This window comes from Portunus trituberculatus, chromosome 44 (genome assembly GCF_017591435.1).
Source record: "Portunus trituberculatus isolate SZX2019 chromosome 44, ASM1759143v1, whole genome shotgun sequence".
Lineage (NCBI taxonomy): Eukaryota > Metazoa > Arthropoda > Malacostraca > Decapoda > Portunidae > Portunus > Portunus trituberculatus.
The window spans coordinates 22,308,482-22,324,142 of record NC_059298.1 but is presented as its reverse complement, the minus strand read 5'-3'; the positions used below and the strand labels follow the sequence as shown (position 1 = coordinate 22,324,142).

The 15,661-nt window shown below is 37.7% G+C and overlaps 1 protein-coding gene across 4 annotated transcripts in view; it reads left to right on the top strand.

The window, feature by feature from the left end:
• LOC123518667 (rap1 GTPase-GDP dissociation stimulator 1-like) overlaps window positions 1–15,661 on the top strand; it is a 52,214-nt gene that overhangs the window by 22,028 nt on the left and 14,525 nt on the right. Inside the window, exons 6-11 of one of the 4 annotated variants that reach the window (XM_045279609.1) lie at window positions 730–902; window positions 4,970–4,987; window positions 7,195–7,312; window positions 8,230–8,355; window positions 13,409–13,555; window positions 13,650–13,781. In XM_045279609.1, the coding sequence (XP_045135544.1) occupies window positions 730–902; window positions 4,970–4,987; window positions 7,195–7,312; window positions 8,230–8,355; window positions 13,409–13,555; window positions 13,650–13,781 (714 nt within the window). The remainder of the gene's footprint in view (window positions 1–729; window positions 903–4,969; window positions 4,988–7,194; window positions 7,313–8,229; window positions 8,356–13,408; window positions 13,556–13,649; window positions 13,782–15,661) is intronic. The other 3 variants (XM_045279610.1, XM_045279612.1, XM_045279611.1) reach the window with 3 other exon arrangements.

Sequence of the window (15,661 nt, the reverse complement as noted above, 5' to 3'; positions counted from 1 at the left end):
TATGATTAATTCACCACAATTGTAAGGATCACATGCCTGATTTATAAGTACCACCTCTCCTATGCTATTGAGAGTCTATATTTAATTTATTCTGGTATCTAGGGAAGACTCAGACTTTCACATATCTTATATATTCCTTTGCCGAGAGAGAACAGTGAGTGTTCACTCCAGTGAAATCTATTGATTTGAGTGCACATAAACTTTAGTGTGTTTTAGTGGCAGGCAAAGACACTATTATCATTGCATTAGCATGCTGCGTGTTACTCACTCATGATCATTTGCTGATCTCATGATGAAGCCAGCTATTCCCTTGTGGAAAGAATTTAGAGCTGATAGAACTGAGACCACTGACATATCACAACCCCTTAGTATACATTCCATATCTGCTTACTCTTAGGCACACATTAAGAGGCTCAGCAATATGTCCTTGAACTTAAATCCCAAGGCTTCTTAGTTTTGAGCCAAGCAGACTACTCACCACACCATGAAGGGTGTTTATGTGTCTGACTGTTTGTGAAGGTGAAGAACACCTCGGTAAAGAGCACTGAATACATGGGGCTACAATACATTGCCATTCTCATAAAAGGCCTTGGCATTCATATTTTAGATTATGCTTTGATTTGCCATTATACATTATTATAGCTATATAAATTGCTAAAAGAGTTTTTAGGGGACACGTGGAGGGTAATTTGGTATGTACACATTCATAAATTATTTCCTTGACTGCAGTGTCCCTTTCAGATGGTGGTCGAGTGAGTGTCATGGAGTCTGGAGGTGCTGGGCAGCTGTTAGGCCTGTTGCAGCGTGCTGCTCAGCTTTCAGACAGTCCAGAAGATCACCAGTTGCGCCTTGTGGCCACTGGCTTCCTCCTCAACCTGCTCAACTCTTATGAAACGATGCAGGTGAGTCCTCCAGGTTTTCTCATCTTCCATGATCCTTTCAGCTGTGTTCCTGCTGGATACTCTGCTTCTCACTCACAGTCATCATCATGCAGCAAAAGTAATGAGGAGTACTATGATATTGAGAATGGATGTATGAACTTGAAGACTGAGTGACTTTTAGTCAAATTTTTATCATTAGGAGAATGTAAAAAATGTGTTCATGTTGGTGAAATTAATCAGCTCGTCAAGAAATCAGAGTGTGGCAGGTTTGTTACATTCATAATATGAAAATGTCTCTGATGAAAAGATGTATTCAAAATCTTCAGCATATTTGCCTTAAAATTCAAATTGGGAAAATATGGCTGAAAAATTTATACCACTATTTTTTATTGGTAAATAGGTTGAGAAGCTACTTGAACAGTATTTTTTTATCCACAGTAGCAGTAGTGGACTGACTTGGTGATGGTGAGTTTCAGTGTAACACTGATGCTTTGATCCACTAGACATTTGCCATCCCAGTGTGTATGTTCTTAGACCACAATGGGTTTTTTGTGTATGAATTTTCAGAGGAAATGGCATTTGTAAGAGACATGCTGTAAGATTATTAAAACTTGTTATCAGCATGGGCCCATATTTTCATCAACTTTTTTTTTTTATGGGCTATAGCACCTGAAGAGTATGGGAAGCACTGTCCAGCTTCCACCCATTAGTGGTGCGGACAATTTTATTGTTAGTCGTACCCATATTAGGCCCTATATCACCTACTCAAGTGCATCTTTGGTGTAAGGCAATTACACCTCCACCTAGAACCTGGGTATCATGGTGACATGTAGGTAACTTTAAACCACTCGACAAATGACAAAGTTTCAAGGCGGCATGTGGTGGGATTCGAACCTACGCATGGACGTCTGCCCGATCCCACGCTACACCACTTTATCCACTACGCCACCGCTTCCCCACACCCAATCATTATATACCAAGTCAACACTCATATTGAGGGTATTGCACATGCTTCCAATCCAGATTTAGGCACCAGGGTCTAACAAGAGAACAAGTGTACTCTCACTGCACTACAAAAAGAATTCAATCTCTCTTTATGTATAATGCGATAACTCATTGAATCAGATGCTGACATAGAGGCCTTTAAGGTTAGGTTACTTTTTTACTTTTACTTTTGTTCTATACTCTTTCTTGCTCAATAAACAACCCTCTTGCATCTAATACTCTTTGTACTCTCCATTTAGCTCTTTTATGGTTCTTTATTTTGTCCTGCACTTTCCATTTTGCTTAAGTTATTTTCATTTATCCCTACCACAGAAAATTAGAGAGCATTGATTTTGAAGGGAAAAAAAAAATTATAGAAGGAAGAGGCTGACTATAACCAGTGAGTCCTGCTGATGACAAGGATTAATGCCAGACAGTAGTGTACAACAGCTTGATCCCTGCAGTCTCATTCCAAATAAGTTTGCAGGATAAAGTCTCTTGTGTTTGGACAACCCGAGGTTCAGGCACATGCTTGCTTACTATTTCCTAGCCGTCAACTGTGCTCTCTCTCTCTCTCTCTCTCTCTCTCTCTCTCTCTCTCTCTCTCTCTCTCTCTCTCTCTCTCTCTCTCTCTCTCTCTCTCTCTCTCTCTCTCTCTCTCTCTCTCTCTCTCTCTCTCTCTCTCTCTCTCTCTCTCTCTCTCTCTCCACTATCCTGCAGTGGTATGCAGTACAGAGTAGCAGAGATGTATGATGCTAGAAGGAAAATGCATGTTGCTGCTGGAGAAATGCTTTAGACCACACAAAGAAGAGAAAGAGAGAGAGAGAGAGAGAGAGTGCTGTCACATGAACAGGACTTCACCAAAACCTCTAGTTACCCTTCCTTCAAGTTTATTAGTGAGGTAAGGAGAAAAGTTTTGTCAAGATGATTGCCATACATAATAGATTTCTCAGCGTGAGTTTTATTTGTATTACATTGTGGACATTGTAGTGTAAGTGATTGAAATTCACAATCTTTATCAGCTGACATGAAAATACTAATGGATACACTAATTGCATCTTTGCATGATGGTCATGGTAAATATTGAAGACAGTTTAAGAATTGTATTTGTGTTGGTGTTGATTGCATTGACTTGTCTCAAGTATTACAATACACTTGATCTTCAAAGGACCTCATGCATTTTTTATCAACTTTTATTTTCTCTCATCTGTTCAGAAGTTGGACATGATAAAAATCCTCTCCTTACCATGCTCTCTCTCTCTCTCTCTCTCTCTCTCTCTCTCTCTCTCTCTCTCTCTCTCTCTCTCTCTCTCTCTCTCTCTCTCTCTCTCTCTCTCTCTCTCTCTCTCTCTCTCTCTCTCTCTCTCTCTCTCTCTCTCTCTCTCTCTCTCTCTCTCTCATGCCATTCCTTCAATACAGGCATCCTCTAATTTATTTATTTATTTTTTTTCCCACTTTGGTGTCAGTTAAGGAATTCATTCTCCTCCCCTATTATGTGTCCATTCAACCTTTTCTTCAGTACTAAGTTAGTTTTATTTCTTTTAATCATATTACAAAAATTAAACCTTTCATTTTGAAAATTAAAGATGTTTACTAGATAGATGCTAGATATATCTGTTGTGTAATCTGTGCCCCATACTGGCCCGGAAAGTTATAATAGCAATATTGTGTAGCAGTATTCCAAGTTTTTCTATCCTGAATCCTGCCAATTTATTCATAATTCAAAAGCTCAACCAAGGGATTCTTAGTTTTAATTTCATATCAGCAGAGACAAAATCTATAGTTTGTTGTCTTTTATAATATGGTGTTCCTATGCGTCCAGGAGTGAGTAAAGAAAAACCACATGCCTAGGAGTAGTGACCTTGCTTTCTTGTGGGAGCAGATGATTAGCAAGTTTTTTTGGGGGGTGGAAGTAGACCTCACTACTAATCACTTTTTTCATTTATGTATGTAAGTTGTGGTAGAAACCATAATTAATTCCCTATTAATTACCAAAGGTATACATTCAGGAATATTGGTGATTACAACATCTGTTGTGACCATCACATTGTACAAATCAGTAACTTGCCATTTGTCTGTCTGAAAAAAATGTGCTGGAAGAAACTAGCTACATGTAGTTCTTCATATATTTTTGAAAGCATAGAGTAATAGATTCAGTGTTTGACATATTGGCATAGAGGAAAGTTACCTTTTGTGACCACTCTTTGTGTTGGCTAAGAAAACTGCTGTGTTTCTTTTAAGCAAAGTGTTCTAATGAGATGATGTGATGCCTAGAAAATGTACAGACCATGAGTAGATCATATGAGTGTCAGAATTTAATTAGAATGGTGAAACAAATTGAAAAATTTGCTGCTTAACTATTGGCAGTGAAACAACTGTAAATACATTGGTGAAGGGATGGAGCAATGAAGGATACAAGGATGTGCCTTACTACAAATATGGTGGTGGTGGTGGGCTGTGCCACTGTGAGGGTATACCTTTAACTGTCTCTTGATACCATATAGAACATTGTCAAACAGCAAACAAACTCATTGAAATAATATGCTCAGGGACTGGCATCTAAGTGAGCCTTATTGTTTAATTGTTTCTGGCGTCCTTGGCCAGATATCCCCTCTTACATAGAAAATAAAAAAAACAAGTAGATAAAAAAATAATCAGAACTTTGCATAAAACTCGAGATTCATGAGACTCAGATACAGTGAAACCAAAGGGGGAGGGGGGACTTTATTTATTTATTTTTATTTATTTATTTTTTTTTTCCAGGCTACCTTTAATTCACTTCTTTCAACAAGGTGCAGCAAATCTCTGACAGTGGCATTGTTCTCTTCTGTGGCAAATGATATCTTCTTAAGAGTAGCTTTGGGATTGGTGCAAAAATTGTATGCTGAATTATTTACTTGCTATTTTAATGAGTGGACTGCAAACATCTATTTGTTCAGTAGTTGTTGAAATGCCTTAATTTGATTCTAAGCAAACTTGAATTTTAGGGGAAGGGTATTTCACTTTACACCATTCTGCACTTAGCTGCATTCTTTTTATTTTCTGCAAGAATCTTGAAGTCCCTTAAATGTCATTTCCATATTTTCTTTCCAACCATCAAACAGCCTCGTCAGGATTCAGTGGTATGTTGACCTCTTTTTTCCCCCATTTTCAACCACATGTTACCCTTATGCACTGTAGATTTAGATATAAATCTTGTAAAACTAGGAAGGATTTTAAATACTGTATCACTAATGCATAGCCTTGCCAAGCTCATTTTATGGAAAACTACATTCCATGTAATTATTCAGTTAAGTTATTGTCTTCAACCAATCTGTCTTCTAAATATCTTTTAATGGAAATAAGATACATGTACATACCCAAGGATTTGCTATAGTTAACATTACATTTAGTCATTTATGTAGTCTTATCAGCAGTCTTACTTTTTCACTTTATAATGTCACTGATTCCACAGTTATGTAAATGCCAGCTTTATCAGTTGTATTTATCTTATACAAGTAATGCAGAACATTATCACCTATATGTATTAGATTTACTTGTATATTTCATACAAAGGAAAAATATGTAATACAAACTAAAATTTTGGTAGAGACAAAGATAGCTTTTCTATCACTTATTGTTTGTACATGAAATATAGTGTTAATTTCCATGTAGATAACTGTACCTGGGAATGTTAGCAAAACTTAGAATTGTTGTGTTTCTACTATGGTCCTATGGAAGTGAAGATGGAAGAAACTTTCTTTAAAACTTTGCGTAGTATTTTGTCTTGCTTCCCAAATCTCAGTTTACAAATTTATTGCATCACTGTAGAGAACCTTTCAGTCCCATCTTTTTCTGTTACATCAGATCTAAAGGTTGATTTCCATATGTATGTATCATGGTGCAGTTTCTCTCTCTCTCTCTCTCTCTCTCTCTCTCTCTCTCTCTCTCTCTCTCTCTCTCTCTCTCTCTCTCTCTCTCTCTCTCTCTCTCTCTCTCTCTCTCTCTCTCTCTCTCTCTCTCTCTCTCTCTCTCTCTCTCTCTCTCTCTCTCTCTCTCTCTCTCTCTCTCTCTCTCTCTCTCTCTCTCTCTCTCTGAACTGATGACAATTTTTGGTTTTCCATCCTATTACAAAATTAATATGTTAATTTTAAGATATCTGCTCTCCCAGTCTACTAATCAGTTCAGTACTGTATAACTTCTTATAAGAGAGTGCCAGAGTAGATGCCATATATATTTTTATTAGTGACATTGAACTTCATGGTCTTTAGTTTGTTTGTGTCATCCTTATGAGTGATGAGGAATTATTTTCTTTCCACTTTAAAGCAGTGTAGTGTGATGTGCAAGTAATGTGATCTTTGCTATACTACTTAGGTTAGAGGCCAATATTTGGCAGGAGTCATGTAATATTCTTGAATGAACATACAGCATAAACTCAGAAAATGGTTCGTTCTTTAGTAATATATACTTGAAATGTATTTGTGAAACATAAAAAGTATCTTTAAAAGTGCCAGTTTCCCATTATAACAGCAAATTTTATTGTTGAAAGTTTAAATGAATTTTGTTTTCAGTGGTATGCAGATTAATTACACTTCCTGTTCATTTGAAAATCCTTTTTCTCTTACTCCATATTAGCATCATTGCAGGGAATTTTGAACTTCCCAATGCTATACAGTATTATAATAGTGAATACTGTGTGATTTTGCTGCTTTTTGTGTCCTTAACCACTAACTATTAAGTTACTGGTTGCTTGATTGTCATGTGACATTAACTCTCTGTGTGCCAACCTTCCCATTCCATTCAACTCTGTCACACCCCAACATTCTGGTGACTTTTTGGCAACTTCTACATTTTCTCCATATATAATACTACCCTTTATGATCCAAACTTCATAATATTAATCATTATAAACAGTTGCAACAAGCTTAGAACTACATTGTGATCTGTTGGCTTGGAGCTTGAAACCCATACACTTGAATTCACTACATGTACTATATATTTTTTTTGTAACTTCTCAAAAAATAAATCAATTGCTATACTATTTAGTTATGATGAGATCTTTCTAAGTATTTAGAATATCAAAGCAACATGCTATCTCATTATAGATAAAATTTTTGTTCATGGAATGAATGGCAAAAAAAAATCTATTAACTGCCCAGCTTGGTTCACTGGACAGTTATTCCAAAATACAGTGTCATTGCTAAAGTTATTTTTTTTTTTTTCTTTTCTTTTCTTTTCTTTTCTTTTCTTTCCTAAAGATGGCAATTGAAAGGATATTGGCATTCAGGGGTTAATTTGTACATAATAGTGGTATTTTATGTTTTGAATTGTGTTTGAAATGAAATTGCAGGACCAGTCAATGGAGGCTGAGCTGGTGGAAGTGTTGTGTCACTATCTTGACAAGTTTGCCGAAGATGAGGACATTCCCACCCATGTCCTGCTGTCTCTTACCTGCATGGCTGACACAGGTGAGTAACTGCACTTCAGGACACTGTTCTTTTGCCAGAACTTTGTTTTGCATGGCTAGGAGTACAGCATAGTTCAGATTAATGTTTATATATATATATATATATATATATATATATATATATATATATATATATATATATATATATATATATATATATATATATATATATATATATATATAGCCTATAACACCTGTAGGCATACTTGCACTGTTCAGCTTCTGCCCATTAGTTATGCAGGCATTTTTATTTATAGTGGTACCACCCAAGCTCATCTTTGGTGTAACCACCTAGAACCTGGGTATCATGGTGATATGAAGGTAACTTTAAACCACAATGGCAAATGGCAAAGTAACAGGGTAATTCGTGGTGATATTCGAACCTACGTGTGGACATTTGTCGGATCCCACGCTCACCTCCCTATGCACTATGCCATCGCCTCCCTGTACAATACAAGATGACAAAAAAGTAAATGTAGGAAATTGTAACAATAAAGTATGGAGTGACTGGGAAAAAGAAAAGAAAAGCAACAGGGCCAGAAGAAATATCAGGTGTCATTTTAAAAGATTCCAGGAAACAATTAAATGTATCACTATATGCCATAATTAAGTGCTCAATGTCAGTGGGAAGAATGACTAAGGAATGGAAGAGAGCATAAGCATAGTGTTAATTTATAGAAGTGTTCAGAAAGAAGAACCACTAAATTATTGATCAGTATCAAAGACCAGCATAGTATGTAAAATTCATGAAAGTAATAAAGTTGCAGTTAATAGAATTTCTAGAAAAAAAAATAAAATAAAAAACATGACATAACAAAAAAAGTGCCTATGCTATCCAGGAAATTTGGAGAAACTGCACAAAGTATTACAATTCTCCCACCACATGTTTCAGAATGTTGATTATGACTGTCTTCACAGAGGTTGGAAAGGGACTGGTGGTGTCCAAAGATGTAACCCCCCAGTTGGTCCGTGTCCTGAGGATCAACGAGTCACCAGAGGTGATTGAGACGTGCCTGGAGCTGATCACCAACATAGCTGAGACAGGTAACATGACTGCTCATACTTCAGGATGCTGTAGAGTAGCTTCTGTCACATGTGTAATATCATACACAGATATACTGTGTGAACTAAATGTGTGATGTGTTTGTTTCTAAGCTTTTATTTATTTATATTTTATACAGTGGTACCTTGAGATACAAGTTTAATTCGTTCCTCATATCTCAAAAAAAAAAATCCTCATTGAAATGCATTATAAAGTATTTTCAAGGGACGATACTGCATTCCCAACCCTCACTTGGGACTGTCGATCAGCTGGAGTGTACCCACAGAAGACTGGCTGCTCTAATAATCACAGAAGAGCGCATTGAAAATTCTGTAAACATTATTCAGTGAATAAATTAAGTTGTACTCGTAATTCTTAAAGTATGGGGAGCTGATTTATTTTCCCTCTGTTACAGCAGGGGAAAATCACAACTGTCAAAAATGCTTAAAGATTTTTTTCTTTATAAAAGCATATTTCTCTGTATTATTCTGAGTACAACGATGTAGTTTTCAACATATTATGACCTCTGAGAGCAAAGATATGAAATAACAGCAAAAGTTTATTTAGTGTTCTTACTTTGGAGAAATGTTTTCAGCTAATGGTGGTAAATGGTGGAGGAGGAGGAGGGAGGGAAGAAAAGAAAGGATGCAGGCACCATTCATTTACTTAAAAAAAAAAAAAAAAAAGTCAATTAATAGTGTGAAAATGATGGAAGAACAATCATAGTGCATGAGATCCACAGGAAACACGTAGGTACTAGCTCAGATGTGCCAAGCTACTGACTACAGCAGCAACCTCCCCAAGTGTGACTCATATCTCAAAATAAAAAAGTTATCTAATTGCAGCTTGCATCTCAAAAAACTCGTATCTCAGGCAGCTTGTATCTCAAGGTACCACTGTATATTCTTTTGTTAGTACAGTAAAATCCGGATTACGTCAGTCTCGAGTTACGTCAAACTCGTAGTTACGTCAGTCCACTATAAGGCAATTTAAGATTAAAAAAATTGAAAATTTATAAATCGTAAAGCGCAGGATTTATTGTTATTGTTGGCCGCCAGGCGTCACTAGTGGTTACCCGCCACACCGCCCGCCTCACGCTTGAATACAATAACACCCTGCCTCAGTTCCACCACACCGTCGCCCCTGGCAAGTGTTATCCTACTTCTGCGTTTACTGACTCAAGTTCTTAGTATCTTGCTCAATGGCACCAAAGAGAAAACTCCTTAGTGACAGCAGTGATGGTAAGAAAAGGAAAACCATTACGTTACAAGTAAAAGAGGACATAATTCAAAGACATGAGAAGGGAGGCAACAGCTGTGTGTGAGGGAGTGAAGAAGAAAATGGGAAGCCCGTTACCATGACAACGGGGAGTTGACGACCTTGAGGGCTCGCGCACCTATCACAACAATAACAACTCCGGAGCCTTCGCCTGGGCCACACGACACTCGCAGCTCACTTGCACCGTCTGTGCCTGTCTGCTGATCCCTATTGCCCTTTCCTATTGCATTTCCTGCTCCGCTGCCCACGCTTCTACTCCCACCGCAGTGCACTAAGCTCCCAGCTGTCCGCCCTGGGCGTCACAACATTCGACCTGCCCACCCTCCTGGCGGCCTCAGGCGTCCATCCCTCTCGGCAACCCAGCAACCTGCAGTCCTTCGCGTTCGCGGCCCTAATCAACAACAAAAACAAGCTTGTGTTTCATATTCCTACATAGTTGTAAATAATATAACAATATAACCTTTAACTTACCTGAATGACCATAAACAATGATTGGTTGAAAACTCGATAATATGCTTTGAAATGTACGGAAACTCGAGTTACATACAAAATCAACTTACGTCATGTTTCAGGAACGTAACTCTGACGTAAACCGAGACCTTACTGTAATGTGAACTGAGTTTATTTATCTTCTTCTATATATGCCTGTATATCTTCTTCACTTTTATTTCTCTCTCTCTCTCTCTCTCTCTCTCTCTCTCTCTCTCTCTCTCTCTCTCTCTCTCTCTCTCTCTCTCTCTCTCTCTCTCTCTCTCTCTCTCTCTCTCTCTCTCTCTCTCTTTTTTTTTTTTTTTTTTTCCTCCGTCAAATGGGAGATAACCCTGCTGTGTTATCTCATACAATGCTGTTATTATTTATTACAATACAGTTTTATACTCCTTTTCAAGATTTTCATTATAATTCCATCTCAATATTTCTCCCTCTTAGACAACTTTCAATACCAGTCTCTTTATATCTTTCCTTTTTGTTAACTCCATTAATAAATAAGTTGAATATCAAAGTGCTTTTAAAAGATTTGCTTTCTTTCTCTTTAAGATGCTCTTTCTTTTTTATTTATTGTATGTTATTTTTCATCTCACTGCATAAATCTTGTCAGTTCCACATTGATTCCAGTCAGTCCTGTCTTGTGCCTTATCCAGATCCTTGAGTTCATTACACACTTTCTTCCCCAGCTGTCATAGTCAAACTGCAGTAAAAGTTTGTTAATCCAACAAGCAGGGTACCAGGAGTGTTTTGGATTATTGGTTTTGTGAGATTATCAGGATGTACCCCTGACATTTCTCTTGTGAGACATGTAGTGAATTGATTGATATTCTGTGATAATCTACTTCATTTCCTTTGCTAATGAATAGTTTTCAAGTTTTGACTCTTTTCAACTTATGCCTACCTCTCATCCCCTACAATCTTGGGGAACCTTTGGGAAATTGGAGATTTTGGGCGAGGGAACATTAAATCAAGTGACATTTGCTGCAGAAGTGGTCGGAAATTAATGAAATCACCAAAAATCTCAATAAACAAATAATTATATTTTTGACAGCAGCAGCAGCTGCCACAATTGTTGTTGTTGTTGGTGACCAGCATTACAGCAATTTTTTTTATTTATTTATTTTATTATTATTTTTTATTATTATTATTTTTTTTTTTTTTTTTTTTTTTACTTATTTTTATCCTCATTTTTGTGTATTAGGTTAAGGTTAGGTTAGATTACAAATCACTACATATTGGTGAAACTGAAAATTGACTGTACCTTCTTACGCAGACGACGTTACAATCACATCCACACATCCAAATGTTGACTCAACCTCTAACCTCTTACAAACATTCCTTAATAGAGTTCAGACCTTCTGCACCCTAAATAGACTTAACTCCTAACAAATAAACAAGCATTTTTCTCATGAGTGATAATCATCAACACAGATACGTCTCACCACTCATAATAAACAATAATGATTATTCACAACTACGCTTCTAAAGTCCTGGGACCGTATTCTACAAACCATCATAGCTAATGACATGGTTATAACAAGACAAAATGGCACACTTTAAACATAAGTCCATCTATGACAGGTTCTAACCTTTTGATGTAGTCATAAGTGCTAAGACAGGGTTCATCTTGTTATAGCATTACCAATGACGGTCTTAACTCTTGTCATCATTACGATAATATGGTTATATTTACATAACACGATCCCCAACAGCTTTTATTATTAATTTAATGATAAATACCAGTAATGATGACCAAATAATGTCCTTCTTTGATGCAATAATGAATTATCATAACTAATTGCTGGAAGGGGTATGATCAGTGTTCCCCAAACTCAAACAAACCTTGCCCTGTACAGCCTGCTTGTGTTGGGCTGTTGGGCGTTATCTTCTTTGATTTATCTTTTTTTTTTTTTTTTTTTTTTTTTTTTTTACCATGTGGGCTTTTCACGGGAATTTATGGGCTAAAGGGGATACTTTTTGGGTACCCCCTATCTCAAAGCCCACCCACTAGGAAACCGTTGCCCCGAGTGAGGAAGCCCAACCTACACTCGGACCGTGGATAGGATTCGAACCCGTGTGCTTGGAGACCACTCGGATCCCAAAGCACGCATGGTTCCACTGTACCACGGCGGCCCGTTTGGATACACTATCTAACTATTCCCAAAAGTAGTAATATAATGTCAAAATCATTTAGATCGGTGGTTCCTAACATTTTTGCACTTGTGACCCCTTATCCAAAAGCTTGAAACCCAAGCGATCCTCCTAATATCAGCAGGTTGATTTGTACTTTATTTTAATTAAGGAGAGAGAAAGAAAAGGTCCTTTAAAAAATTATACAATGTCATCGAATAACATCGGACTGCTGTGTGTTTTTTAGGGGCATTTAAGCAAAAGCAACATATATGTACAAGCACAAAAACTAATTGATGAGTTGAAATCAACATTATCCCAAGCAACCTCTAGCACATTTGCGACCCTCTTGCTAAGGCTTTGCAATCCAACAGTTGGGAACCCCAGATTTAGATCGAAGAAAATTATGTGAAGAGCTTATTTCTTTCTATATATTTAAAGTTGAGCTTTAAAATGGTCAATGGAGCGACAGTCAGGAATTCTATGAGACATGATGGTAACCATGTTGAATATGGCTCCAGGGCGTAACATACAATACTTACATGTCATTCAAACAACACATTTATTTATACCAATTCATTACTGTACCTTAATGTCTATTGTTATGGATTTAGTAGGGTGAGGGAGCATTCATAGCAGCATATACTTCCACTCGTTGTTAGGATGCATCTGTCACCTATTTTAAATTTGTGCACTTAATTTTTGTCCATAATGAAATTTTTTCATCCCACCTTAAAAAATTTTGACTATTAGGAAATCCAGATCATCAGTGTTCAGATTAACAGACTTTTACTGTATTATCACATGTTGATGTGATCTGCCAAGATCTCCTATTCCTTGTATGTATCTTTGTCACTAATTTTGTCCTCATTGACTTTCTGGTGTATGGGTATGAGTAAAATAAAGTTGTTTGTGTCATGAGGGTATGATTCATTTAATTTGGATCTTTCACTTTGTATTTTCTTTCCTTCTTTTCTTGTCGTTTATTTTCTGAACTGGTGTGAGAAAGGACTGACTATAATGAGATCTTTTCTTGCAGTTTTACTATACACTAGCTAAGTATAATTTGTCTATATACTTCTGTATAATTATTTAATTTTTGTTTGCTATCCTCTTCCTCTCCTCTTATGTGTCATGTTAAAGATATTTTGTTCCCCTTAGAATGTGTAAAGACCCAAGTGGCCAAGGGTGGAGTGTGTGAGGCAGTAGTGGATGTGGTCAGAAGACATCGTGACACTCCAAGCTCAGACCTCTTTCCTCCCATCATCAAGACAGCCACAGACCTTATTGTGTACATCCTGGTTGGAGGTGAGAAAATGTTTTGGTGCATATCTGAAGAAATCCATTGTTGCTGTCTGTCAGTCTTGATCATCCGTAATACTAACACCCTCTCTACCCGTAGATGACAGCATGGGCATTGTGTACGGTGGAGGCTCTGGTCCAGTTTACCAGGAGTTGGTGGAGTGGCTTACTTCTGAACTAGAAGATCTCCAAATTGCTGGAGCTTTAGCTATGGGGAACTTTGCTCGTAGTGGTGAGTCACATTGCTCATTAAAGTTACTGCACAATCACTTTTAAACAGTAAAAGAAATTATTTTAAAAGAAAGTAAGCAATATGTGTAAGAAAGGCATATGGTTAGAGGATGAATGATTTTGGCTTTAACCCAATAGTGCCCAGTCATAGATCACATTTGAATTATTTTATGATATTTACTACATATGGTGTCTATAGGATGAGGAATACAAATCAAAAAGAAATTTTTGGATATTGCATTCGGAAATTAGGAAAATATGCACATCCTTTAAAGTACATGTGGGAACTACCTCTAGAAAAAAATATATATATACAGTAAAGTCTCGGGTTACGTCGGTCTCGAGTTACGTCAAACTCGTAGTTACGTCAGTCCACTATAAGGCAATTTATGATTAAAAAAATTGAAAATTTATAAATCGTAAAGCGCAGGATTTATTGTTATTGTTGGTGGTTACCCGTCACACCGCCCACCTCACGCTTGAATACAATAACACCCTGCCTCAGTTCCACCACACCATCGCCCCTGGCAAGAGTGTTATCCTACTTCTGCGTTTACTGACTCAAGTTCTTAGTATCTTGCTCAATGGCACCAAAGAGAAAACTCCTTAGTGACAGCAGTGATGCTAAGAAAAGGAAAACCATTATGCTACAAGAAAAAGAGGACGTAATTAAAGACATGAGAAGGGAGGCAGCAGCTGTGTGTGAGGAGTGAAGAAGAAAATGGGAAGCCCGTTACCATGACAACGGGGAGGTTGACGACCTTGAGGGTTCACGCACCCATCACAACAATAACAACTCCGGAGCCTTCGCCTGGGCCACACGACACTCGCAGCTCACTTGCACTGTCTGCGCCTGTCTGCTGATCCCTATTGCCCTTTCCTATTGCATTTCCTGCCCCGCTGCCCACGCTTCTACTCCCACCGCACTGCAGTACGCTCCCAGCTGTCCGCCCTGGGCGTCACAACATTCGACGTGCCCACCCTCCTGGCGGCCTCAGGGCCACCCCTCTCGGCAACCTGCAGTCCTTCGCGTTCGTGGCCCTAATCAACAACAAAAACAAGCTTGTGTTTCATATTCCTACATAGTTGTAAATGCTATAACAATATAACCTTTAACGTACCTGAATGACCATAAACAATGATTGGTTGAAAACTCGATAATATGCTTTGAAATGTACGAAAACTCGAGTTACGTACAAAATCGACTTACGTTATGTTTCAGGAACGTAACCAAGACCTTACTGTATATACAAAGGATTTTTTTTTTTCATAAGAGGGAGAACTACCAAGGGCAAAAATAAATAATGATAGACAAAAAAAAAGGCCCATTTGAATTGTTTTCTCCATAAAAGAATCAAAAGATTAAGTCAAAATTCAGGGTCAAATGTCTCGACACCTCTCTTTTGAAAGAAATTAACTCGTAGGAAGATGGAAATATAGAAGCAGGCAGGGAGTTCCAGAGTTTACCAGTGAAAGGTATGAATGATTGAGAATACTGGTTAACTCTTGTATTAGAGGGTTGGACAGAATAGGAGCGAGAGAAAAAAGAAAGCCTTGTGCAGCAAGGCCACAGGAGCAGGGGAGGCATGCAGTTAGCATGATCAATAGAGCAGTTAGCATGAAAATAGCGATAAAAGATAGAAAGGGATGCAACATTTTAGCTGTGAGAAAGAAGCTGAAGACAGTCAGTCAGAAGAGGGGAGTTGATGAGACGAAAAGCTTTTGATTCCACCCTATCTGATAAAGCTGTATGAGTGAAACCCCCCCCAACCATGCAAAGAGTACTCCATACAAAGACGGATAAGGCCCTCATACAGACTTAGCAGTTGGAGGGACAAGAAAAACTGGCGGAGACGCCACAGAACGCCTAACTTTATAGAA